Below are 27,079 nucleotides of genomic sequence, written 5' to 3'. Positions count from 1 at the left end.
TTCCAAAGCATGGAGAAAAATATTTAATGAGAAAAGATATATGTATATAAAAAGACTCTGATACAAGCCATTTAACAAAAACAATTAAAAAAAAAAAAGAGAAAGGGAATACTGAGACAGAAACAGACAGCAATACTTATATTTACATTATATTAAGAGAATAAATTTAATCAAATATAACATCTCACTTGGATTTTCAGGCAACCCTTCAGAAAGAGGGGTTTTTACTGTAAAGATGGAACCAGAGTAAAAATAAATTTTCTATTTTAGACAGTAGTGGATATGACCCTTGTGTTGCAAGACACTTTCAGAGATTACCCAAAACCAGACTGATTAAAAAGCTTCTCAGGTGCTGACTGCATGTTGCTCTGGCAAAAGCAGTTCAAAAGCAAAGCCTGTATTTCCCTAGCTTCACCATTCATGAGTTCATCGGCATCATTAAGTTGCAGAGGCAAGTAATTACACTAGTTTTAACAATGAGTTTTAGTTAAGCAGTAATCACACACCTAGGTGAATCCCATTGCTCTGTCCAAAATCTTTAAGTCCACAAAGAAACCTTCCCCATGAAATTTGATTTTTTGAAAACATAAGCAATCTTAAGTCTCTCATATCACCAGTGCAGTTGCAAACGCAAAGCTTGTCACACTACAACCAGTATTCTTTTTAAAGCAGATGCAGAAGTTTCTCTGTAACATTTAAAATAAGTTCTTCCCCACAGCTCCTAAAGGTAGTCAGCAATGGAGGGAGAACTTGTATTAAATTCTCAACAATACGTAAGTAGGTTGAGAAGCATTGAGAAAAATACTGGAAGATTAGCCCATCAGTCTATGTATGGAAATTCTCATGAGGTCAGAACACACGTATTTGAACCACAATCCCCTATACAAAAGCCAACATCTTTCAGTGTTATTTGTGATTTCCATGGATCAGCAGCTATGAGGGCAACAAGAAGAGTTAAATATTTAAGAAGCCTCCACCAAATATGATTAGTCAAAAGCAGCTGAAACTTCAGCTGGATTAACCATACAAACCAGGGCAAACAGATGTAGTCCAATACCTGCCCCATTACTTTTTCCCCTCATACCGAAGGCAACAGAGCTGTAGATCTTATGTGTGGACGGAAGGTTTTTTTAAGTCTAGGACAACACACTGTAGGCATGTAACACAGATAGCAGCAAAGTAACTTTTTGTCTGTTTGGGGGTTGGACTTTTTCCTTTTTTTCTTTTTGAAAGCAAGAAAGTGCTTCAGAGCTCTGGAAAAGCGAGCAGGATCAGAACTCCTCATGGACGTTACGTGCATAGTCCATAAGCTTGCTGCCTGTGAAGTATTCACTATATTTCAGGATCTCCTCCAGCTCTAAGTGATGGTTTTGATTTTCATCTGCTACTGCTATCATTTGCTTCGCTTCATTTAGGGCATTGTATTCATTCATAGGATCCATATATTCCTAAAACAAGTAAGAAAATTTTCAATCGCTAAGCACACATTTCCACACATCAGAATTATGAACCTTAGCTCTACATAAGCTTCAGCAATTACGAGACCAACATAAGCCATCCCAAAATCAACGTAAGTCATGGAAAAAGGTGTTAGCACATCTTTTTAACAGGCTTACATCTATCTCCTAGCTGTTTTTCCATTCACTGCTTCCTTGGCTGTTCTAACAGAAATTCAGATTTTCTCAGCTTATGCTAGTGTCTACAACAAAAATTTTTGACATTTTGGTTGCAAACTAAACTTACTATCAAATCTGGTGGTTTTTTGTGAAGAAGTATCAATTCAAAATTAAGAAGTGGCTCACTATCAATCTGTATGACCTAAATTTTCTTGTTTCTGGGGATAAACTTTTTAGAACATGTTCAATTTAGAACTTTCTTGTTCCATTTTATGCCACCAGGCAGACATTAGAGAGGTCAGAAGTCTCAGAAACAAAGCTTTTTGCTCTTTCAACTAACTTGAAATAGATTAAAAGTTTTCAAGCAGTGCACTTTAGTTCATGATGTAGAAGACTCAAGATTATCTTCAATTTCTTCGCAGAAGATGTGACGTATATGTGCATGCATCTATGTGTGTATACGTATACAAAGACTTCACAGATAAAACGGGTATTTTTAAAAGAAAATTCTCAGAAAAAAGCTATTAACATTGTCTATGTCACAATATAACTGTTTATCCATACTATCACTATCGTTCATCTCACATACTTGCATACTGAGAAGGTTAGGAACTTTAACATTCATCCTGTCTCAGGGAGAAAACCACTATTTCAGAGGTCCTCCTTTCACACTGCCCATGCTGCAGTCTGAATTTTGCTAGTCAAAATACATCTCTACATCCAGAAATGAAAAAAAAAAAGCCAGAATGAGCCATAAGCCTCTTCCATTGGCCACAAAACTGCCACAACTATAGGGTGCAAAATATTTCATGCTGTTTGGTAGACTCTTCCACGGACAGAATTATTAGAAGAAAGCCTTACTTCTGCAAACCAAAGTCCAAAAAGGCCACAAACTAGAATGCACGCTTGAAAATAATTTTTTTTTTTTTTTTTTTTTTTTTAAGAGAAGAAAAAACACTCTGAAAGACAAGATATCTCTGTTATTTTCTAGGCTACTGGGGCCCCAGGGTTTGTTAGTACTTGGGGTTTTTTTTGATTTGTGTTATTTTTCGGGGGTTTTTTTGGTTTGTTTTCTTTTTCTTTTTTTTTTTTAAATGAATATATAGGTTGCCATTTACTCCTTTTGCAACTGAAAGTATGACTCATTGTCCCATTAACTACTGCACCTAATGAAGTCTGTGACTCGCTTTCATGCACTCCATATCCATACAAGTGTCTTATGTGACAAAAAAACCTAAAAGCATACCTTTGAATAACAGGTACGCTAGTAAAACTCCCCCTCCTCTTTAACAAAAAACCATAACACCACTATCTGCAAGCACTATAAAACAATACTATAATCCAAAGTTTCGTAAAGTAGACACACACACCATACTGTTAATTCAAATATTTTTGGACTTCATATTCTCTAAAGCAGTTTAAATCCTGTATTTAAAAACCAACTGTTGGTTTTAAAAACACTAGAACTAACTATTTAAGGAAGACTTACCTCCAACTCTTCCATTGTGACAATACCATCATGGTTAGCGTCAATGACCTCCTCAAATTCCTTCCTTCTGTCTTTTACCCAGTCATCATCTATATCTTGAGCTTGCTGGTTCTCCACAGTACCAACAGGTAATGAAATGAACTCTGAAAGGGTAAGTTTCTTATCTCCATCTTGATCTACAACAGAAGTACATAGTAACTGAAAAGTATTTGCTTAATGACAATTGAAAATGAGAAATTCCTTCATGTCAAGAGATGTCATTGGTACAGCCTGCCTGGTTTCAGCAGTCCACAGTCCTGACTCTAGTAGTGAAGAACAGTTACCATTTGTATCTTTGGTTAGCCAAAAACTCTCTGTATTATGGTACACACACAATGTTTTAGAAGGCTAAAAAACATACATTCATCAATATACTAAACAAAAAAAAGTTTTCTGGACCTGAAGGACACACCAGGTGGGAAGCTCAGCTTTTTTTTAATTGTTGATTTTTATTTTTTCAGCAAACTAGTGCAACAGACGTTTTCTTAGAGCTGTATCCAGTTGTCGTGGTTTAACCCCAGCCAGCACCTAAGCACCACGCAGCCGCTCACTCACTCCCCCCCCATCCAGTGGGATGGGGGAGAAAATCGGGAAAAGAAGTAAAACTCCTGGGTTGAGATAAGAACGGTTTAATAGAACAGAAAAGAAGAAACTAATAATGATAATGATAACACTAATAAAATGACAGCAGTAGTAATAGAAGGATTGAAATGTACAAATGATGCACAGGGCAATTGCTCAACCACCCGCCGACCGACACCCAGCCAGTCCCCGAGCAGCGATTCCCTCCCTCCCCTTCCCAGTTCCTAAACTAGATGGGATGTCACATGGTATGGAATACACTGTTGGCCAGTTTGGGTCAGGTGCCCTGGCTGGGCATGAGAAGCTGAAAAATCCTTGAGTATAGTCTAAACACTACTAAGCAACAACTGAAAACATCAGTGTTATCAACATTCTTCACATACTGAACTCAAAACATAGCACTGCACCAGCTACTAGGAAGACAGTTAACTCTATCCCAGCTGGAACCAGGACACCAGTGTTCCCTTGTATTAGCATTCAGGTAGATTAACCCTCATAAAAGACTGCGTACTGGAGTTGTTCTGTCTCTGTGCGTCACACACTCAAGTATCACTGGAAACTCTTCATATTTATTAAGCTAACAACTAGCAAAGTCATACTTCCTTTTTTTTTTTTTAAATCCAAATGTTCTAGCAGTTTTAAATATGCATCACTATAGACTTAATAGAAAAAGTGTGCCAATACTTAAGAATTTAAAAAAAAAGTTTTCTTAGAAACCTCAACCATTTATTTCCACTTTCATGACTGTACATCACAATGCTTACATGGCTGCTGTACTGGGGAAGTACAAAGCAGTTAATGCCCTCCTCACAGAACATTCACACCAATGTATTTTACAATATTTTACTATTCATCAAATCTTTTCTACTATTACTACAGTGACCCTACAATTGATCTTTGTATGAAGTACTCAGAATATCTAACGTATAATGTTGTGCTGGTTTTTAACAACCAGAGACTAAATTTAGTCTTGAGAGATGCACAGACAACTCTATAGAGATGCCAGCATTTGTGCTAACAGTTTGGTTTTCTTACTCATCATGTTAGAAGATGTGTAGAACAGAGCAAACAAGATGTGCCAAGATTTCAGACTGACCCGCGACAGTGCAATGACCTAACAACATCTACCCAATAAAACGGTTTGCAAGTAAACAACTCCCAAGAATCATGTTTTAAAATGGCATACCCAAATCTCGGATGATTTCTTTCACCATGAACTTCAGCATTCCTCTACTATGCTCTGGATGAAGAAAAGACAAGAATTCTTCTTCATTCAACAACAGATCAGGAGGTGGGTTGTCAGCTTGGTACCACCGATCCTTCAGGTTATCTAAAACTTCCTGTGCTAGAAATTTAAGAAGAAGATTTAAGCTACCATGTTCAACCTATTTGAAGTTCTTAAAATACATCCTCCCCTATCACTCAATTGTTTAAACAAGGATGAGCTATGAACCAGTTATTTTACAGTTCAACTGCCAGGGAAAGCGGGTGCTGAGGGGAAACAAAGTGCAGTTAGTTTCGTCTAGTTTGTGCTGAAACACTAGGAAAGATCCTTTAACCAAACAACTGAAATGAAATTAGGAGACAAAAATAAAGATTTAGCTACACCTGTATCAAAACTTCAACATATCAAACGAAAAGTATCATCCTACCAGTACTGTTAGCTGGTTCTGGTAGGAGGTATGAATAATCCAACTTTGTTCAGGACTTGTTGTTTTCGTTTCTTCTTTTCACATTCTGAAGCCCACTACCAACAGAAATCTTTCACCTGCCTGAATACCAGTAGTACCTTTCTTCTGAACAAATCATTTTTGTTTTCTACTTCAAACCAGTCCTGCGCATTGAAATAGCCAAAACATTCTTCAAATTCAAAATATTCTTCAGATTCACTATCTCCATGTACTGCAGTTGTAGATATTAACTAGGTGTGTGATGTCACAAGAAAGGAAGATGTCAACCAATTCTTTTCCTACCCAAATAATAACCACAGAACAACAAACCCTTTAACATTTATCATGTTTTCTTCTAAGACCAAATAACATGGCAATCATTAAATCTAGAAAGATGCTTCTGATCTGTGAAGCACCATTGTACCAGTGCTTTGGCTAATAGCACTACATAGGTTTATTCTACTCTGCAGCACCTGTTAAGTCTACCACAGGTAAGAAAATATTCTTTGCCAACATGGCAGTTCCAAGCATAATCAAAGGGACACATTTCATTACTCCAATGGTAAAATACTCAACTTTTCTTATTTCAACTTGGCATTTCTTAATACAACATTATCTAAACCAAAACCAGTTGTATTATTGTTTTGAACTCTTTTTAGATATGTTCAAGCTCACAGGATTTGAGTTAAAATGGTACAGTGATCTACCACAAAGAAGTGATTGAATTACACATACTGCGCACAATTTTAAATGCAGAGTTTTTTTTCTCCAGCCACACCACAATTCCAGATAGCACCACAAAACTACATACATGAATTAAACTTAAGAATTGTATTAGATTATAAAAAAAGAAAAACCAAAGCCTAGTTTTTATAGCAATCAACAATACATTTCAATGGACAGCTGTTCTTTGTAAACAAAGCACCAACTGAAAAGGGACTATAAGCAAAGCCATAAAGCAGAGGACTAGGAAAGCTATGAAGACACTTCTGTCTGCCCTGCCTCTGCTCCTCCCTTCTTCCTTCACCCTGTCAAAGGCTCAGAGTTTAAAAGAATCGCCTACCCAGAGAGAACTTATATACTTAGACTCGGATACATCATCCAGTATTTCAGCCTACAAATGTGATTTGTTGGAACTATGAGAGCTTTAAGAGGGTAGGTCTACAAAATAAAATTTGGAAACATCAAGAACAGATGCTAAGCTAAGCACAAAGAAATGCATTTAGCTTTCAGTTTCTTAAGGATACAAGTATTTATTACTCCTTTTAGCTACCTTGTCTATTCTCTATCAGAAAGCATTCTGACTTCAGACCTAAACCCTGCATATGTTTTAGTTATCACTATAATTTAATAAAGGGAAATATTTTTGCTGCAAGGAGCAAGTGCAAGTTGAAGTACACATGTACTATCAGATACATCAGCACCAAAATCACTTTACATTTCCACTTCTCTCATTTCATCTTACTTTATTGCAGACAAGCACTTTTTAAGTGAATTTTTCCTGAACTCAACTGAGAATCATAATTTGTACATGAGTTTCCGCTAAAACCATGCATCTGATTTGAAGAAAAAACCACGCTACAACACACAACGTGACAATTACGGGCACCAAGTGGTCCTGAACATAACCAAACAGGAAAAAAAATACCTGTATATTCTTTTTCTGGTGTAGGCATTTTCTAAATGACACACTGGAAAAAATACTGTCTGTAGCACACCCTGCTATCTGCAAAATACACTAACAAACACAAGTCTGAAGCATTTGCTTTTCACAAGTTTTAAAAACACTCTGAAAGACTACAGTCTTCAGATAATAAACTTTTTTTATTTAATAAACTGTCTTAACTCCTGTATGCTTTTGGTTGCTGAGTTACAAGAGGAAAAAAAAAACCCCAACAGTTGCATCTACATTTTTGCACTGCTAGTTGCAATCAAGAGTGAAGTCTTCAGTGAATGTTTTTTTGTGAAGAGCAAAGAAATCCTTCAGAGCCTTAATATGAATCTTGGGGCAAGTTTGTAAATGGCAAGTTTTCGTTATATCAAGAACACAAGTAAGCACAGAATAATCAAGTCACTTGCTTATGGTTTTCCAGTACAGCCAATCCCAAATGTTAGAAGTCACAAGTCAATTGCCCTTTGCCTACCTTTCTTCCTCAGTCTCACATGAAACTCAACTGTCACTCATCAGCTGAAACTGTTGTTATCTGCATAAGTTAAATAAAGCTGTGTCCCTAGTTCTGGCCTGGCATCTAAACTGTAGCATGCTTCTGTGTGAGACTAAGAACATGCCTTAAGATCCACACATTCAGTTACTTTTTTATTGTACAGACTGAAAAAGAGTACTTTTACACTGTACTAGAGTATGAAAATAAGTTTTGCCTGTCATCCTCAGGAAGCGGTAGATAACTAAATTGATTTTCCCAAACAAGGCTTTTTACCTTGGTAGAAAAATGATTATGTACACACTTCCCTTATTCAGCAAATCTTTTATCTGATGAGCATTCCTGTAAACTGCAGTTAACCACACTGCCATAGAACACGCTGCACAGGTGTTTTCCCTGCCATAAAATTCAAAGGCCCATTTGCATTTTAGTTGCTTTTTGATAAATGGAAAATATAACATAACCCACTTTTAAATGACTAATTCCTGCAAGGAAAGGCTAAGGCTTCATGTTTTACTTAACAGTAAATTTAAACACTTTTAGATGGGGGGGGGGGAGCAGGGAGATTACTCTGTTAGGAGTTGCCACATTTACACCAAGCCAGATTCAAATGAAAGTTTCAAAAGTAGTAAGGAAGAAATTATCAATCTCACTAACCTGAAGAATCAATCTCTCTCTCTATAGAGAACTTAGATGAAACATGAAACAATTGTTAGGCAACCTTCTGCTATTAACTTCTAGTAATCTTTGCAGTGCCTATTTAAACACAACACTGTTGGGTAACACATACACCCCTCCTCAATTTTAGAACAGGAATTGTGTATAGCAGCGCCCTTTCATTTGAAGCAAGAGGGGGGCCAGTTCCCGCATTAAAAATACAATGGTCCACAGACAACACAGGTCTGAAATTTTTGCTGACTGTTAAGCACAAGTAATTGAAAACTATTCAAATAGGCAGTAACAAATAAGCAACCAAGATTTTTCAGTGTTAAATATTTACATCAAGAGTGTTGGGAATGCAGACTTGAGTTGGAAAGAAACCTCGTATTTCTGTCATTTTCTACACACATTCTACATTTGTGTAGAAGCAGAACAACTAATACATTCATCTTCTATTAAGAACAGTTTTGACATTCAGGTTTTAGGGAAGTAAAAGAAAAACCAACAACACACCAACAGTCTGCACTTACTTTCTTCATCTATTTTCAACTCTTCATTGTTTCTGATCTTCTCTGCAATCTCTTTTTCATTAAAGCCCTTACTTGCCAAAAATTTAATTTTATATTCATCCCAGGACACATGGCCTGTAAGAAAAAGCCACATCTCAGACATGACATAGTGTGCTTAAGTGACAAACTTTTGCTCTCATTACTTGAAACAGTATGTGCTAAAATCTTTTGGTTCAGCATTACAACCATCACACTAAGCTTTATGAAAGGCAACATGATAACTATCACCTGATTCACTTTAATGTTTCTTTAGACCAGACAGGCCTTGTGAAAATAACCTATTTATGTCACCATCCTCAGCCCATCCCCAACAGAGCCACTTAACTTATTACAATTTCCTATGACCGCAAGTGAAATAACATAGCAGTCAACACAGAACTACAATGCTCACTGAAGCACATTACTTGTTTGCTCTATTATCTTCTGTATGGATCAAAACTGTTGTGATTACATGCAGTCCAGAGGAACTTGGATTTTGTCGCAGCACATCTGAAGAGCAGCCAGTAGGTTTGGCTACTAGCAACTGACTTAAGGTGTCACCAGGAGATGGAGGAATCATTCATCTTACCATCGCCATCAGGGTCCACAGCTCGGAAGTGCATTTTATTCTCTTCCACAGCTTCCTGGAAATGTTCATCTGTCTTTTCCATGATCCAGCGCTGCATCTCTTTCGCACCTATCTTTTTATCATTATTTATATCCACCCTACGGATGAACAGCAAACAAGATTTAGATCTGGGGATTGGGGGAGGGGCAAAGGTGTGGTATCTTTTTAGATTCTAAATTAATTACTTTACTGAACAATAACAAACATAGGCTGCTAAGGAAAAGAGTGTATTTATAACACTCTCTCAGAAGTTGTACATTCTTTGAACTACAGAGTAAACAAGTTAGCCATTTATTTCATAATTAAATTTAAGTAACTACAACATCTAGGTTACTACTCAGTGAAAAACAGACATACTTCACTCTGCTGTAAGTTAACTCATTTCAATATTATGTTTTTGAGTAAATTTTTTAAGTAGAGGAAACCACAAATACATCACTCATAGCATAGTAGCTCATTTCCTAGTGGTTCAGAATTGTCAACTGCCAGCTGCTGCAGACTTTCACTACTTTGAAAAATTTCTTCTCTAACATTCGCTCAAGCCATTAACTCCGTCTGAATTTATCTTTCCAAGTCCTTTTTATCTTGATCTTCCAAGATATCTAAAGTTTACTGATGAGCTGCCTCCCTGTGCCTGCCTAGATCACAACTGTCGTGACCATTAAAAACAATGAAAATATAATGTAAATAACCTTGGTGCAAGAACTTTCAAACTATTTAATACTTTGACTGTAGTACTTCTAAGTGGAAAAAACCCAAACCAGCCAAGTTTCCTCTATTATACCTTGATCTCTGGTAACAGATTAGAGCTGGTAAGTTTTTAATTCCTAACACATTTAAAAGTTCTGCACATACATTTGTTCTCCATTAGGTTTCTGAATTATCAGGCTCACTTTGCTTTGTCAAAGGATATGCTTGTAATCAGTGCTACTGAGCTACAGAACTAAACTTTTTCTACCTGACTAAAATTATCAGTAAACATCCAATCTGACAATCCACTGTTCTCCTTAATTTAATACAATTAAGCAGTATTGGTATTACGATACACTGCCATACCATCAATTCCATTAACGCTTATTTCATTAAAAAGAAGTTAATACAAAAATTACAGTTGAAGAACAAATACAAAAACAGTAACATGCCACTTTAAGGTTATTTTGAGTGTATCATTAAGTATCTATTAAAAAAAGATAGAACAATATTTAAAACTGAAAAGACATTTAGGAGGACTAACATTTAGGAGGTAAGATTCTATTTAAAGCATACCAAAACCACTCTTGCCCAATTAAAAAAAAAAACAAAAACAACCAAAAAACACACACAAAGAAAAACACAATAAAAAACCCCAGCTTGACTCCGGCTTTTTTATCTGTTTCTATCACTGTCTTAACAGTACTGAAGTGTTATCATTGAAACTCAAGTTATTAAATACGTGATTTGCCTTTAAATGTCAACTAAATGTTAAAACCTTAAGCCAAATAGCAACCCTAGCACCTAATCTTCTACAACATTTAGCTGTATTAATAAATGCAGTATTAGTGGTTTTAAATATTGTATCATATCTTTCCACATACATATATGCACAGGCTCAGTATTAGCACTTTTTCAGTATCAATGGCAAGAGCAGTAAAATGGTCATGTTCCATTCAATGCCACCTTGCACTTACCAGGTGAACAAATGTGGGTTTTGATACTGAATAGGTACTATCAAAACTGAGAAGGAAAAATAAAGCATTTCCCCCTCAACATTTAACATTCTAGTTTCCTTAGATCAAAGCTATCAAACACACTACTTCCAAGCTGTACTTTCCATCTAAATCACATTGTAACTAGGGAGAAAGGTAACAAACATCCCATTTATTGCTCTTCTAGCTCATGAAAGTACACCTTTGTTCTGCTACCGCAGTTCCACAAGAAGTCTCCAATGACTCAGATTTTCATGAGCTAGCAGGCATCCACTGTACAAGGTGAGCTGAAATCCTTTCAGTGTCCACAAACAGCACTTCTGCTTTTGAGAGGAATATTTACAACTGTATGAAATACAAGATATGGTTCTGCTGTCAGCTTACCATCTAAGGTGATAAAAACAAGAGACTGTCCATGCTTCCTTAGCTAACTATCTCATTCAGAAGGGACTCGTGAAAATATCTCCACTAATAACAACAAGCTTAGATAATTACGTGTTGCTGAACAACCTAATACTGGTAAGTCATGGAAAACTGATTTCGGAAGACGGTGATGGGCAATCAGTTTGAGGCAGATAGGCCTAAACACTCAAAAGATACGAGTAAAGAGTGGTACATTCTAATGCACTCCTTAAAAAAAATTGCCAAAGAACAAGTACTGGCAAGAAATTTATGTTCAAGAAAACAAGATGAATCTAAGTAAGAGTATCATCCCATATTACAACTTTGCTCAAACCTTCCTTGGCAAGCTATATACAGAAATCTTGTGATGATTTCTCAAACTTCATGATACACCAGCTACACAAAAAAAAAAAAAAAAAAAAAATCTTGATTGCTCTTTTTCTACAAGAAGCATAGTTTTCTGCTAGAAGTGTGCTGTGTCAGATTTGTAGAAACTTATGTATATGACATACTACTACCTGAATTGACAGCAAAGAAAGTTTTTGTAAAAGCAGGGATTACCATTGGCGTAAATTTGAATTAAAAACCAGACTCCAGAGAGCAATTTACCTTATTGCTTACCTGTCTCATTCCAAAGAAAATTATAGAAAAACCACAGCCCAGACAGTAGTTGATGCAATGTGATAAATGGCATTAGTATTAATACATTTCAGTAATGGGCAGCATCAGACATAACAGCTCCTTATACTGTCTAAGTTCAAGGTTAACGCTTCACTGACTGTTCCAACTGTATTTCATTATTTATTCACAGACTAAATGTAAATACTACCTTCAAATAAGAAACAGGCAAGTATGCTACTTTGTAGGATAATTGTAAATTTTTCCTTAACAAAAGCCTATAGTAAGGGCTGCATTGAATATAGATGTCAAGCTTGGAAGACCAGTTTTAAACACTTCAGTGTAGTTTCTCAACCACAACCCATTAAAAATCAGATTTTTGGGGCCACCTTTCAAAAGGTCCACATCAGAAAGTATTATCAATAAACAATGGCCACTCAGGTTTTCAGATTCATGTTTTCAGGTTCCTAAATGACAACACTGCAATGCTGCCAGAGGTATTGGGGGGAACAGGAAGGCAGTGTTCTTATCTAAAGGACTGAAGATAACAATTTCCTTGAGCACCTATTGCATATCGCTCTAGAGCTGGTTTCTGTTTCATCCAAATAATGAAAAGCAGATCCAGAAAATAATTTTTAACAACAGAAACCAAAGCAAAGCTCTACTTTACATGGTAGGAGGTATGCAAAATTTATTAGACACATATTTAAATGTACAGGTTAGGAAAAACACAAGTCAGGGTACACATACTACTTAAAACCTTCCAATGGCATACAGCATAACTGAAGATATCAAAACAGGAAAGCTTAAAGCATCCCTTCTGCTCATTCTTTATTCTGCCTGCTATTGTCCAACATGAGCTGTCATTACTAGCATCTTCTGCCATAGACAGAAGGCATACCAGTAGAAATGAATACTGTGTTAGGCTACGAGACAAACCTGAAATTAAGAAAGGGGGCATGGATCTTGCCAAAACCACTCCCCATGTGCAGTCTGAACACAAACAGTCAGAGCTGGAAAACCTAAGGGAGCTACACTTACAAGCATTGTGGGATTCAGAATGAGTTCTGCTTTAGGAAAAGATAAGTTCATGACACTTATACAAGGGGAAAACAAACAAACCAAAACCCCTCCGTACATGGTAGTATTTAACAGAAGGTGTATTTAAGCCTGTGACCTGATGAATGACCATCAAGGTAAGGCACTCAGCTACCACAAAGATTTTCATTTTTAAATCACAACTAGGGCTGCTGCCAAGTAGCTGAAAACATCAGCAAAATGCAAATGCTAGAGGGATACTCAGCTTTCAAACTCACAAGAGGTAACTCCATCACCACAAAAAACACCCTGACAGAAAGCCACACACATTACATTCTTCTGTACTTCAATTTATCAGTTTTGTTCAATACATGTAATTTTAATTTACAAGATAACTGACCCTTAGAAGCAAGGCTCGCCAAACTGAATATACCCAATATCATCAACACCCATCCACACAAGCTAAACTACATCATACAGAAAAAGAACAGAAAGTCTATAGAATCCAGGCTAATTTAAATGGAGACAACAGCAAACGTTTGGGGTTTGATTTTTTTCTTTTTTTCAATTATGAGAACTATAAGAAGGATGGATGTCAAGTAAGTGCCTTTCACAGATTTTCTTGACCTGAAGGTACCTGAACACTTACCCTTGGCAGGGAATGAAGACTAAAGAGATGCACCCAGGATTTCCTGCACCATGTCCTAGTTTCAGAGGGCAAAGTAGACATACTGGTTATCTTGTAAAAAAACCACTTCTGTAGACAAGTAAGGCTTGTGCTCCCAGTAAAAAGTGACTTTAGAAACTGAATTACAGAATTATGAAATGCCACTTGTTCTTTCAGTCACATATAGCTTACTTGCCTAGAGAATCATGGTTTGGAGAGCTTTTCTGCCCTGTTTCAACTTTATTTTCAGTAATCCTACTGGACAATAATTTATACTTTGAATTGACTACATCATACTGGCACACTGTAGAATCTCAGCTTTCATTAATTAAAAACACATTGTGTTTTCTTTATGTCTTCAAAGAAAATATTTCTAAAGCATCTGGAAGCCTGTGACTTACTAGCTTTTCACAGAAGTTCATAGTATTTCTCCTTTCACTCAGCCTTTAAGATTAAGTCTAGAAAGCAACCAAATTCCTCAGAATGCTTTTCTACATTTCTAATCTAATCATCTGATGGAATGTAATTTTAAGTATCTGACTGAAGTTGATCTTGAATCCAATTGCTCTAAGCTTCCTAAGACAACCTCTTTCATAACAAACAGGCAGAAACAAACTGTTTGCAATTTGTGAATGACAATTTACTAACCACAAGTCAAATGTTTCCAATAAACATACAGCAATAAAGAAAATGAAACCTAAGCACAATCTTAGTATTTGTTTATATCCTACTGTCCTGATTTCAGCTGGGATAGAGTTAATTGTTTTCCTAGTAGCTGGTAAAGTGCTATGTTTTGGGTTCAGTATGAGAAGAATGTTGATAACACAGTGATGTTTTCAGTTGTTGCTAAGTAATGTTGAGACTAAGTCAAGGATTTTTCAGCTTTTCATGCCCAGCCAGCAAGAAGGCTGGAGGGGCGCATGAAGCTGGGAGGGGACACAGCCAGGGCAGCTGACCCAAACTGGCCAAAGGGGTATTCCGTACCATGTGACATCATGTCTAGTATATAAACTGGGGACAGTGGGAACTTGGGAACTAACTGGGCATCAGTTGGTGAGCGGTGAGCAATTGCATTGTGCGTCACTTGTATATTCAAATCCTTTTATTATTATTATTATTATCATCATCATTATTAGTTTCTTCTGTTCTATTAAACTGTTCTTATCTCAACCCACAAGTTTTACTTTCTTTTTTTTCTTTTTTTTCCCCCAATTCTCTCCCCCATCCCGCTGGGTCGGGGGGCGGAGGGTGAGCAGCTGCGTGGTACTTAGCTGCTGGCTGGGGTTAAACCGTGACACCTACCAATGAAGTGAGTGGTCTGAATAGCAGACATAGTAATAAAGGATTCTACTCTAAATGAAAAAGGCACTCTGGTTTGCCTATTTGCTTTAGCTACATTTACTCAAGAGAACACCAGAAAAAAAAATCCAATGTTATTGGATATTTTTTCCCTGTTAATGAAAAGTTTGCAGAAAAAAAAGCTTTGTTAAGCCTTCTCCCCACACCATCATCATCATTAAAAGCACCAGTGTAATTTAAGCTGTTTTAATAAAATTAAGCCTCTATTGCAAAAATGCAAATCAAGCCAATTCTGCCACCTAGTGTCTAAAAGTATGCACTGATTTTGATTTCCACTTCCATTATGTTTACTGACCTCTGCACATGACAGTTTATTAGCTGACACAAACCTTACCTAGCACAAGAAGTGCTTTATAAAAGGAAAAATGCTTTAATGTCTAAAAGTAAAGTTAATATTTTTACACCAAGTAAAGAGCTAGATAAGTTTTCAAAAAGACTACAAAAAAAATTTAATCTTTCTATTCTCATTTTTCATTCTCTTTTTCTAAATTCTGAAGAACTAAATGTTTTGTTAACAACACTGCTCACTTAATGAAGAAAGCTGTCATGACAACTTCTGAATTCTTGGTATGTGCGGTTAGGCATAAATATTTTTAACCTTCATGTATTTCATTTGAGACACTCGAATTTTAGACACTCAGTATCAACTAGAAAGTTTTACGAACAAAAAGCAACTGCTATTTGTCTACCACAATCTTACCCCATTGTTTGTCTGTCCCTTTTCTTCCCTTTTGCCTGTACTATTGTCTTTCCAGTGTTTCTCCTCTGCAGTTATTTGCAGAAGTCACAATAGGAACAAGATCCATATGGAATATAAGACCAAACAATAAATAGGAAACTTAGATTGCCAACTGAAACAAAACTTACAGCAAAGCAATAGAGCATACTACTGCTAGAACAAAACTGCAACAAACTCCCACCCTGCCAATTCATTGCATGGGCATCCTACCACTAAGGAAGCCCTTCCTCACTAATTCCTTGATCTAAAATACAAGTGTGATTGATTACTCATTGAGCCAGGAACCAGGAAAAATACTACTTTTCATACCTCAAGAGGCTATATAGGTTTTTTCACATAGAAACGGTACGTTTTGTCATAAATTTTACTAGACCACAGCACCAATCCTGTATACTGATCATGACTCTCAAAAGATGCATTCTCACTCCTGAGAATGTTTGATACAGGTATGTTAATAGCTTAGTAACACGAACACAGGGCTTATAGTATGATGCTTTCCCCCCATCATTGCAATTTTTAACTATCACAGAAAAATTTGCAAATTTTACTCTAAAGATCAGAGAAAGAGGCTGCACTGTTGTTGGCAATGTACATAACTTACTTTGAAAAGATGACCATGAGCTTCTTCCTGTTTTTTCTGGGTTCTGAATCTTCCTCAAACTCTTCCATCTCTTTTCCTAGAAAAACTTCTTGATGAAATTCTTTGTTAAGATGTCCATCCATCTCCATTTTGACCCCATTCAAGTGATCTGGGGGCAAGATCTCATTCTCATCTTTACTATCAGCTGGCTTTTCTTTGAGAGCCGAATTATTTGCAGGCCTTGCATAAACATCCATTAGAAGAAATACAAACAGAAGGGACAAATACAGAGATCCCAAACTGCAGAGAAAGGCCTGTCTTGACATCATTTTTTCCTTTTTATTAAAAATATTAGCTGATTAAATTACTGTGAATGGATTAAATGATCTAAAAAGAAAAAGGAAAAAACACAAGCAAATTAAACTCTAGAACATTATGTCACTATTAAAACATCTCCTAAAAATTCAGAAGAATCTACACACACATGCAAGCATTGCCATGAAAGAATAAAAAATCCTGTTAAATAATAAATACAAAACAAAAAAATTAATCTAGGTTAGTTTTCAGTCTGCACAACTGTAACCTCTGTCAGAGAACTTGGGAAGATAACATCCTTTAAATGGCCTAGTTCTGCTCTGAAAACTGTCTTCAGGTCTTATGGCATGAGCTGACCTGGCAACTGAAACCCAAGCATTTACTGAGAAGTCAACCCAGAGCACGAAGCACTTACTGTCTGAATGTGCAGCCCCAGCTCAGCTGTGCCAACGTCCCTAACACTAGCACTGCACTGCCCAGCAAGCTGCAGAAACAGCCACGACAGCACAACACTTCACCAGAGATCTCAACACACCACCCCTTTAGAAAGGCTGAAAGACGGAAAGGTCTTTTTGGAAAGCGGTGACTGTGGGAAATACGATTACAAATGCCATAACATAATCTGGAAACACACAGGAAACAGCCGGCAGGAAAAGCAACGCCAGGGGCGGACCTGTCACGACCTGCTTGCCGGTGTGTGAAAATCGCTGCCACATGCGAGCTCGCAGACCGCAGGGACAGGGAAAAGGACCACAGCCCGACAGACGGAGCATCGCGGAGCACAAAACCCACAGACCCGCGAAGCACAGCCCAGCCCCGGGCAGGGAGTAACCCGCCCAGCCCGCGGCAGGAGTCACGGACCGAGCGGTGACGGCGAACTCCCCACCGGAGAGGGGGAGCCCGGCCGGGGCTGCCCCGCCGGGTTCGAAGGGCAGCGGCGGTCCCGACCCGGCTCCAGCAAGAGCCACACGCACTCACCGAGAGCTCCGGGGCGCCCGCGGGGGTCCCCACCCCGCAGAAGGGGGCCGCAGCCTCCGCCAACCGTGACAGGCCGCGGGGAGGACAGCCTCGGCCTCGCTGCCCCTCGCCCTGCTCCCTGCCCGGCGGCTCCTCACGGAAGGGAGTCAGCCGGCGCGGAAGACCCCCAAGCCCACTCCCGCCTCAGAGGCACGGGTGGAGGGAAGAGAACGGGCCGGGTCAGCGCGCTGCGTAGGAACTTCGTCAAAACGCAGTGCGTGCGTGAGGGAAGGGGGGGGGGGGGGCGGCGGCCATCTTGGAGTAGGGCAGGGAAGCGCCCTGAGGCGCTTGCGGCAGCCATTTTGCTTCCCTCCCACTCAGGGCCCCCCCGAGCCGTCGCAGCTGCCAAGGCCTTGCGGTTGCCGTGAGGCGGTAAAGAGGGAAGGCAAAACTCCCGGTGGTAAAAATTTGAGCGTAGTTGCTCACGTGCTCTTCCCTTACCTCAGTTAATAACAAAGCAGACCTCCTCCTCCAAGCGTGAAGGGACCTTTTTAATTCCCTGCCAGGTCCCTTTTCCTGGCTATACGTACACCTCCACTTTTGGGCTTATCTGTTTCGCTCGGGAGCCCTTAAAAATACTGCCTTTTGTATGCAGCACGCCACTACCAATCCTTGTGAAACCAGAACAGCAGTTAGCTAACACACGACTACTATAACAAGACTACGCACCCTACTGTGCCACAACGAGGGCGCACCGCCGCGCACCACAGCCTCCATCAGGGCTGGAAACGCAGCCGGCCGAGGCGCAGGCCTTCCCCAAGCTGAAACGCCTTCCCTTCCCGCCACCCAAAACAGCTGCCCGGAACCAAAATGGCAGCGTCTCGGCCTCACCTGCCCGGTTGCAAAATGGCCGCCGCGAGGCGCCGCCGTGTGCGGTCAGGTGGTGCGGGGCGCGGCCACTCCTCCTCCCCCCTTCCCCCACAAGGCAGGCGGCGAGCGAAGCGGCGGCCGCCGCTACACACACACACACACCTCGAATCCGCGTCGGAGGCCCAGCAGGTAGGCAGCGCACGGAGCCGCTCCTCCTCCCGGCCTGAACCGGCGCTTCCTCCGCGGAGAAAGCGAAAAGGCAGGAAGGAGACATGAAACCACCTTTGAGGGACGGCGAAGCGCGGTGAGGGTTTCCCCCCAGGAAGCTTGTCCCCTCTCGGCGGCCGTAAGCCCTTCCGACACTCCCCCCCCGGCCGGGGGGGCGGGACTCCTGCCGTTCCCGCCTAAATCTTCGGGGTGGGCGGGGCCTCGGGGCCTGGAAGGGAGGGGCGGGGGGAGGGCGGCTCCGGCCGTCGAGGCCCCGCGGCCATGAAGCTGCTGCGGCTGCTGTGCCGCCACAAGACGGCCCTGGGCCTGGGCGGCCTGTCCCTCTTCGCCGTGGTCCTTCTTTACCTGGCCAAGTGCACCTCCGAGGGCCTCCGGCCTCTGCCGGCCCCCCGCGGGCTCCCACACAACCAACCTGCGGCCCTGCCGCCGCGGGGTGCCAGGGGGCCGCATCCCCCGGCGGCCCCGCCACCTTCTCCTGAGGAGACGGCTTTCCTGGCCGTCCTCATTACCAGCGGCCCCAAGTACAGCGAGCGTCGCAGCATCATCCGCAGCACGTGGCTGTCGGCCGCCGGGCGTCCCCCCCACGACGACGTCTGGAGCCGCTTCGTGATCGGCACGGGTGGGCTCGGGGCAGAGGAGCTTCGTAGCCTGGAGCTAGAGCAGAGCCGGCACAAAGACCTCCTCCTCCTGCCAGAGCTGCGGGATTCCTACGAGAACCTGACCGCCAAAGTCCTGGCCACCTACGTCTGGCTGGATCTGCACCTGGACTTCCAGTTCGCCCTGAAGGCTGATGACGATACCTTCGTACGCTTGGATGTGCTCGTGGAAGAGCTGAGAGCCAAGGAGCCGCGTCGCCTCTACTGGGGCTTCTTTTCTGGCCGCGGTCGAGTGAAATCTGGTGGCAAGTGGAAAGAGAGCGCCTGGGTGCTCTGTGACTACTATCTACCGTACGCGCTGGGTGGCGGTTACGTGATTTCTGCAGACCTGGTGCACTATTTGCGTCTTAGCAGAGACTACCTGAACATGTGGCAGAGTGAAGATGTCTCCCTGGGGGTGTGGCTGGCTCCCATTGATGTGAAGAGAGTGCACGACCCTCGTTTTGACACTGAGTATAAGTCACGAGGTTGCAACAATAAGTACATAGTAACTCATAAGCAAAGCATCGAGGACATGCTGGAAAAGCACCAGACCCTGGCTAAAGAAGGAAAGCTCTGTAAGGAGGAGGTTAAGCTCAGGCTTTCCTACATGTATGACTGGGGAGTGCCTCCTTCACAGTGTTGCCAAAGGAAGGATGGCATCCCGTGAAAGTCTGAGGAAGGAAGAGGCAGAATATTGATGGACACTCTGAGCTTGGTTACTGTTCCTCGGGGAGAATCCCAGTAACTAGGGCTTAAAATTTACTCAAAAGATTTTGCACGATTGATTATGTCACAATCAATGAAATCCTGAAACTCCTAAGAGCTACTGATGTGGCATGATGTAGAGATGTTTTAAAAAAAATAATGACAAAAAGCATGGAAAGGCTCATACGACAGGATTGAAGGCAAATAATAGGTTGAAAAATGTGGATAGTACAGAAAATTTGGGGGAGATAACTTGAATGAAGAGTTACTGGAAGATTTTTAACAGATTCTAAGATTTATTTGCTAAAGATCATGACAGGCCTTTATGCTATCTATAAGATTGTGAAACTAGCATCTGCTGTTTATTTCTTGGCTAGGAAGAAGTGTCAGTTTGGCAAGGTTTGAAGATTTTAATGGGGCTGCAAATCAGCTGCTGTTGCCAGTGGGAACAGGTGGCTGGTTACTGACACAAGCAGTCAAGTAAAGGGAACAATTTTACCTAGGGTATTTGTGTTAGGGGAGGGAGAGAGCCTGTTCTTTGGCAAGTGCTCCGATTTACAAGAATGGAATTATTAGACCTTCTGTGTAACTTGTCTGTAAGCTTTTTGTTGTTTTAAAGACATCATGTACATAAATTATCTGGCAGCTACGGAGTAAGTCTATATTTAGAAAGGTGGATGAGTTACGGTATTTGGCAGATATAGAATATATTATCTTATTTGGGGGGCAAATAGTTACATGACAAAGCTAGCCTTCAGTTGTTAGGCATAGGTGTTGTTCTTAGCTTATCGTCCAAATACACTGTGTATGAAGAAACATTTCCCCTCCCGACAGCAAGTAATCTGACTACTACGAGGTCAGATGTTGTAGGCTTCAGACTTAGATTGTTCTGGATTACTTCTGTAAAATGTAAATTGGCAGGATTAGATCAGCAGAAGCTATTTGGAGTTCAAACAATGGGTACCTCAGCTAAGAAAGTAAACTCTGTATGTAGTCAAGAGAAATAGGTTCCCCCACCCCCCAAATTCCTCTTTGAGGAGAACCTTGTCTCTCTTTTCAGGAGATACATTGCAATCTAAGGGGACTAATCCCTCAACAGTCACATTTAGATGCCAGAAGCTAGACTGTGTGAATTCCCTCCTTCTCTCCAATAGCACATTTTAGTGGAACTAAAAATAATTTTACAGGTGGTCTAAATTAATTGCTCAAGTGATACGTCAGTAAATGGGATTATGTTCCTAAATCCTGTCTACACTACAAATAATTCCAGTACTGACAGAGCTTGTCAGCATCAGATGCAGTATTGAACAGTAAATACAGACAGGACAGTCTTGGCCGTAGAAGAGATCACTTACACAATTTCACCATGTTAGTTATCTTCAAACCTTTACGTAAGCCTGTAATTCAAACATCTTTGAATGGCAGGTGCTCTCATACACAGAAATACTTTTTTTTTTTCAGTACTACTACAGAGCTACTGACTTCCAGTAACCTTTGTCAGCTACAGATCTTTCAGTATAAGCAGAGTTTTTACTTTATGCCTGAAGGGCATTCTTAATTATCAGTTTTACTGTTTGTTGCACACTGCACTTTCATACAATTTAATTTCTTCCTCTGCCTAAGTCAGTGTCTGTTCCCACCTGCAGGAAGAGAAAAATTGCAAAAAAAAAAAAAAAGGGAAGCGTGCCAATGTGTCTGTATTTTTGCTTCTTAAATTAGCAAGTTTGCAGTTCATACCAAAGGAATCAACTATGGGGGTTTTTTTTTGTTATTTTCCTCTTGTTTTGATTAAATTATTGAGGATTAAGAAAAGTCTTCTGCAGAGAATGATAATTCTCCATTTTGAAAATTTGAACAAATCTTTTACTTCCTTCTAAAACAAATTAAGATACTGAAAAAAAAGTTATTTTAGCATGTGTCCATTCTAATGCGTGCTTATGCATTGACAGATAGGCAGATGTGCTTTTCAGCAAGGTATACTATTCTAAAACAAGAATTTAACAAGATTACAGGAAATTTAAATTGGTTTTAGCATTTAAAAAATATCTATTTGCCATTTGGGGTTCACTAGTATTGTGTGTATATATGTGATTAAATGCTTGTAATGTGAGTATTTATTTATAATTATTGAAAATGTATTATGTATAGGAAAAATGAGATAGTTAAATGTCATTTTAAATTTGTTTAAGGAGGTACTGTAATGTCCACGAGAATTACATATCAAGCAGTGCTTGAATTTCTTGGTGTACAAGCCATTATTTAAAGTACTGTGATCTCAGCTGCAGATCAAAAGTCTGTTGCATGTCTCTCAAGCTAGTAAGAATGTACTGTTTATCCATTTCTATCAATAACTGTGTTCATGGAAGTTGTTTACATTGTTGACTTTGACTCTCCTTACTCACAACTCCCCCCCCCCCCCCCCCAAAAAAAAAAGTGTTTTTCATTGCTAGGAAAATTAATGGCAGAGAAATGCTGGATCTCCATCTGATATTTGACCCCATGGAAAACATTGTGCATAGAAATGCTTAATAGTTAAAGAAATTCTCTTTAAGTGTTTCTTACACAAGTGTGAGGTGAAATACCTAGCATAGCAGATCTCGACAGCAGCACAGCCCGTTGCCTGCCTAGGTGTACTGCCTGCACACTTGCAAGATGAAGCTCAGAAATGATGGTGACCACTCTTACATACTTAATATCTGGATCTTTGTCTGACACAGCTTCGTTATACCCTTTTCTGTTTAAGGTTATCCATGTTTTGCTCTAGTTGCAAAACAAATTAACATGGAAGGCTTGGCAGATTCTTGTCCTTTGGTAAGCAGTTTTAGTTTTCTTACTGGACACCCCCTTACCACAAATACAGGGCTTAGATTTCAATCCCAGTTAACTGGGAAATTCCACAAAAGTAAAAGATGAAGTTTTTAGGCTTTTTTGATATTTTAAAAGCACATTGAATCATTTGGGAGAGAGCAAACATCCCACATGTGTGGAAAACCCAAAAAAAACATTAACTAGTACAGGATTTTTTTTTTATATTTTACTAGAAAGAATTTGCATGTGAAAGACCTGTTAATGTTATTTTGAGCAATCAAGAAAAATCTGTGTATTGCATGAGTGAGTCACTAAAGTTTTAAAACTTAAAGTTTCAGACATATGAATTGAATGTTTTCAAAGTAGTAATTAAAGGCAATCTTTCATACCTTCTAAGGACTAGGTCCCGTATTTCCTGACATCATCTCAGAAATCTAGTATGTGATGTTTTCATACTCGAAAACCATGATGTAATCTTTGTCTCTCTTGAAAGTCAGGGGGAGGAGTCTGACTTCAGTGGGTCTAGCATTTGAAAGGATGTTTAAGTGCTGCTGAGAAATAAGCAGGTTTTGGTCTTTATAGCAGCTATATTAGAGTGGAACATTTTGTTGTGGGCCTTAGTGAAAACTAAATTATCCAGGAACAGATTTGTCGTCTTTTTTGTAGCCCTTCGTAGTGGCAATAGGTTAGCAATATGTTGGGCTTTTTATTTAAGTAGTGTTTCTGCTGATTTCTAAGTTTTCTCTTCATAAATACTTTCCATTTTTAATATTCTTGTTAGTATGGGCAAAAATTATCACTTTAGCTTTTCTAGATGTCAGCATGTTACTATAAGTTAGGCAACTGTGTCAAGTCTATAAGCTTATGTTGGTATCCATTCAGGACTACCATTGAGTTGATCCATAACACTATTGAGCTTTTTGTTATTTACAGAATTTTTTTTTATTTTTTAAATCAGGCATTTAGCGTTCTACCAGAGCTAATAGATACAGTAGAGAAATTAATTGTTTATGACGTGCCCTCTCCATGATAGTATCCAAGACTTGATACTGAAATATTTAAAGCTGACAATGGCATAAACTCAGCTAGAAAGTTGATTTTATTTTCCAGTGATTTTTTTAAGTTACATGCAACATGACTTAATTACTTTAGTGTGTAAAAATAAGTAGCTAAAACATTAATTGCCATACTGAATATAACAGTTCCAGTTAAAAAACCCTCAAGCTTCCAAGAATTCCTATAGTCACTTCAAGATTTTTAAAAACCAAACCCAAGTTAGAAATTACTATTCCTGTAACTGAATACTTTCTTTTCTGAACGTCTAGCCTTGTTCATGTGAAGTTTGCTCAAATACAGCTTGTGTGTCATACTTTTGACAGATGTTACATTTTCTGTAGTTGAAATGCCTCATTTTTGAGCACTTAAATTTGTATTTCCTATCTGCTAACGCTAATGTTTTGGGGGCCAAGGTGTTAGCTTTGCAGATTTGATTAAAAGCCCAGCAGCACGGGAAGATGATTAAGAGTTGCATTTCTATTAGTTTCTGTTCAGCTCAGCTCCAGCATCAGAGTTGAAATATGGTTTTGTTATTGCTGTATGCTTGACAAACTGTCAACACCTACACTACTATATATTTTATTTAGAACACTGCCTGCAAGACTGAAATCCGTTGCTACATGTACCTGTGTAAGATATGCTTTTACCTTGGAACTTGAACTACTTTATGCCAACATAATATGCCAGTTATTACTTTCTAATACAGACTCTTTAGGTAATGTCTAGGAAAACTTGGAAATGGATCAGTCTGTTACTTGTAGCCTATCTGAAGCTGAAGGATACTACATAAGTGTGCCTTTATGAAACAGAATTAGCGTGGGGTACTGTGCTGAGTATGTTTTAAACAGTTGAATGAAATTGCACATTTTTTGCAGCCACATAACTTTACCATTTGGGGGTGGGGTGTGGCACAGTTTATTTGCTCAGCATTTATATAGGAAATAAACTGCTAGAAACATGAAGCTATCTGTGATGATAACTCTTGGTGATTGCATAAGCGTATTGTATATGTATTTATGTCCTTTCATGTATGCCTTTACTGGGCAAGGATCTGTGTGCTGTGATTTTTAATAAAAGATTTTTGCTGTATAGGTGATTTGTTCTATGTAAGACACCAGTGTGGTTATTTTCACTTTATTATGCCACTGAGAGGCACAGAGGATTGGCTCAGTCTTAAGAAATTGCACAAAAATGCTTCAGTTAACAGCAGTAATAATGACTGATCAGCATCCCAGAACCCTGAAGTAGCTAGTGGCACATGTATACATAAATAGAGGTACCTGTTCATCCTAATTTTACATTGGTAGCAACATAGGGGCATGACAAACTAATGCAGTCAGAAAAAGGGTTTCTCTGACTAAAAAGCATATTGATTCTGGTCTTAGCTGAGAAGTATTCTAAGCAGTTAGACATCCATAAACACCATTGGCTATAGTCCTGATTTATGTTAAAAACCAAAAATACTAGCAACATTCTGACAAGGAATTGGAAAATATTTTCAGTATAACACCTGCTCAAATCATTTCAACACTCCAGTAATAAAAACACTTCTCCAGTGCATTAGTAACTTAAAAACACTAAGGTCTGATGAAGATTTATTTAAACTAGAATCAAGATTGCCACACAATGTTCTTGCTGCTGTTTCACTGAAATCAAAGACATCTCAGGATCTACATACTTAGAAATTCACAGTAAGGATGCATCTAACTTCCAAAATTAGCACATTTCAAGCAGCTTATGATTTGTATTTTCCCACTATGCAGAAGCCTGTGAGGATTCACAAGCCTTTTTCAAGAGACCAGGTGTCATACCTCATGTTCTTTCTGCAGAAGGTAGTAAAAGGTATGGCACACCTGAAAAAGCCATATCCAAGTAGTTTAAGTGAGGAGAGGAAGCGTGCAGAGTACCGTTCCCTTGAAATAGGGCACTGAAGTTGCAGGCAGTAGGGGCATTCTCATTTAGAGATACAGGTATTCAGTTTTATGTACATAGTATAATTCAGAACTGTGGTAAGGCAAATAGTAAGATTTGCATCTTGTAAGATATTTATAGATATGTTGCTAAGTAAACACATGTCTGTTCATTTTAAGAACAGAAGCGCAAGTCGGAAATTTCTCATCTACAGACTGGAACAAGGAAGTATTTCAATGCTTTGGAATTTTTAAGACAAGCCAAGCGACCATAGGGAGCAGGGGGTTTGGATTCCATGGCTGCATCCTGGCCTGCAGGCCATAATTAAATTCAAAATTTCATACTCACCTCATTCCAGCAGCAGTGGTATTGAGCTTTAATTAAAATTCATAAAGCACTACGATTGCCAAATAATACATGCAGTCTCCCCTTTTACTGAAATAGTAATTCCAATGGTAAATCAAGTTAAAGAACTCGTCAATTACAAATGCCATAATTAAAAACACACTTGAACAGTTCTAACCTGTCCTCATTAGTAACCTTGGGTACACTGTGTAGACTTGGGGGCCAACAAATATAAGTCAGCAGATCCCTTATTACTTTTACTCCTGTAGCAACTTTGTACTGAAGTTGTTTCAATCAATTTTTTGCAATTCCTTAGAGTATTTGAAAAATCATCACTAATAGCTTGTAAGAGATCATACCATGTAGCCAGTTACAATATCAAGAAAAGTTATTTCCTGGTTATATGCAAGATACTGAAAACACCAAAGAATTTAACAAAGTTAATACTTCCATGTGCAGCGAGGGAAGCAATTTCAGCATGTTGGTTCTGCTGTAGTCATGGTGGGGATATTGGTCTACTAATTATCAGGGTACAGAGGAGAGAAGAATCTGTTTTAAACAAGTCAACAAGAGCTATTTCAATTTGGCTCATCACATACGTCAGGGTTTCCCCTTTTTTCTGGGCCACCATAGTAAAATAGTCCAATCCTACATCTATCTAATCAGATGCAGTATCATTTTAAAAGGCTCTGTCACCAGAAGTGCTTCTGCTCCCCAGCAGTAGCTAAGGTAGGAAAAACCAGAGCCACAAAAATCATGCTGGA

General features: G+C 39.4%; 2 protein-coding genes across 5 annotated transcripts; one reads left to right on the top strand and one right to left on the bottom strand.

Annotated features, from left to right (window-relative positions):
- Positions 1-8: 8 nt before the first annotated feature.
- SDF4 (stromal cell derived factor 4) lies at positions 9-18,992 on the bottom strand. Of its 4 annotated transcripts, none has more exons than XM_075027264.1 (7): positions 18,787-18,992; positions 16,504-16,869; positions 9,356-9,492; positions 8,749-8,862; positions 4,913-5,071; positions 3,106-3,281; positions 9-1,448 (listed from the first exon to the last, which is right to left on the bottom strand). In XM_075027264.1, exons 2-7 carry the CDS (start codon positions 16,809-16,811, stop codon positions 1,272-1,274), a joined length of 1,071 nt encoding a protein of 356 aa, XP_074883365.1. In that variant the 5' UTR covers positions 16,812-16,869; positions 18,787-18,992; the 3' UTR covers positions 9-1,271. The 4 variants fall into 4 exon arrangements, with proteins under 4 accessions (XP_074883365.1, XP_074883366.1, XP_074883364.1 ...); XM_075027265.1 differs by lacking the exon at positions 18,787-18,992 and adding an exon at positions 18,484-18,622; XM_075027263.1 differs by lacking the exon at positions 18,787-18,992 and adding an exon at positions 18,256-18,613.
- A 117-nt stretch (positions 18,993-19,109) lies between these two features.
- Positions 19,110-25,148, top strand: B3GALT6 (beta-1,3-galactosyltransferase 6). Its single transcript, XM_075027266.1, has one exon. It carries the CDS (start codon positions 19,114-19,116, stop codon positions 20,155-20,157), a length of 1,044 nt encoding a protein of 347 aa, XP_074883367.1. The 5' UTR covers positions 19,110-19,113; the 3' UTR covers positions 20,158-25,148.
- The last annotated feature ends 1,931 nt before the right edge of the window (positions 25,149-27,079 follow it).

Source organism: Buteo buteo, chromosome 5 (assembly GCF_964188355.1).
Source record: "Buteo buteo chromosome 5, bButBut1.hap1.1, whole genome shotgun sequence".
In the NCBI taxonomy this organism is placed as follows: Eukaryota; Metazoa; Chordata; class Aves; order Accipitriformes; family Accipitridae; genus Buteo; species Buteo buteo.
The sequence above is the reverse complement of the archived record's forward strand: the minus strand, read 5'-3'. Positions and strand labels throughout refer to the sequence as shown.

Bases quoted from the DNA above. Each gene is read 5' to 3' on its own strand.
- SDF4 (XM_075027264.1), bottom strand. From the start codon at position 16,811: ATGATGTCAAGACAGGCCTTTCTCTGCAGTTTGGGATCTCTGTATTTG. The intron at 5,072-8,748 runs GTAAGTGCAGAC...TTAAATTTCTAG, and splicing joins GTTGAAAATAGATGAAGAAA to CACAGGAAGTTTTAGATAAC. The intron at 3,282-4,912 runs GTATGCCATTTT...CTTCTGTTGTAG, and splicing joins AGAAATCATCCGAGATTTGG to ATCAAGATGGAGATAAGAAA.
- B3GALT6 (XM_075027266.1), top strand. From the start codon at position 19,114: ATGAAGCTGCTGCGGCTGCTGTGCCGCCACAAGACGGCCCTGGGCCTG.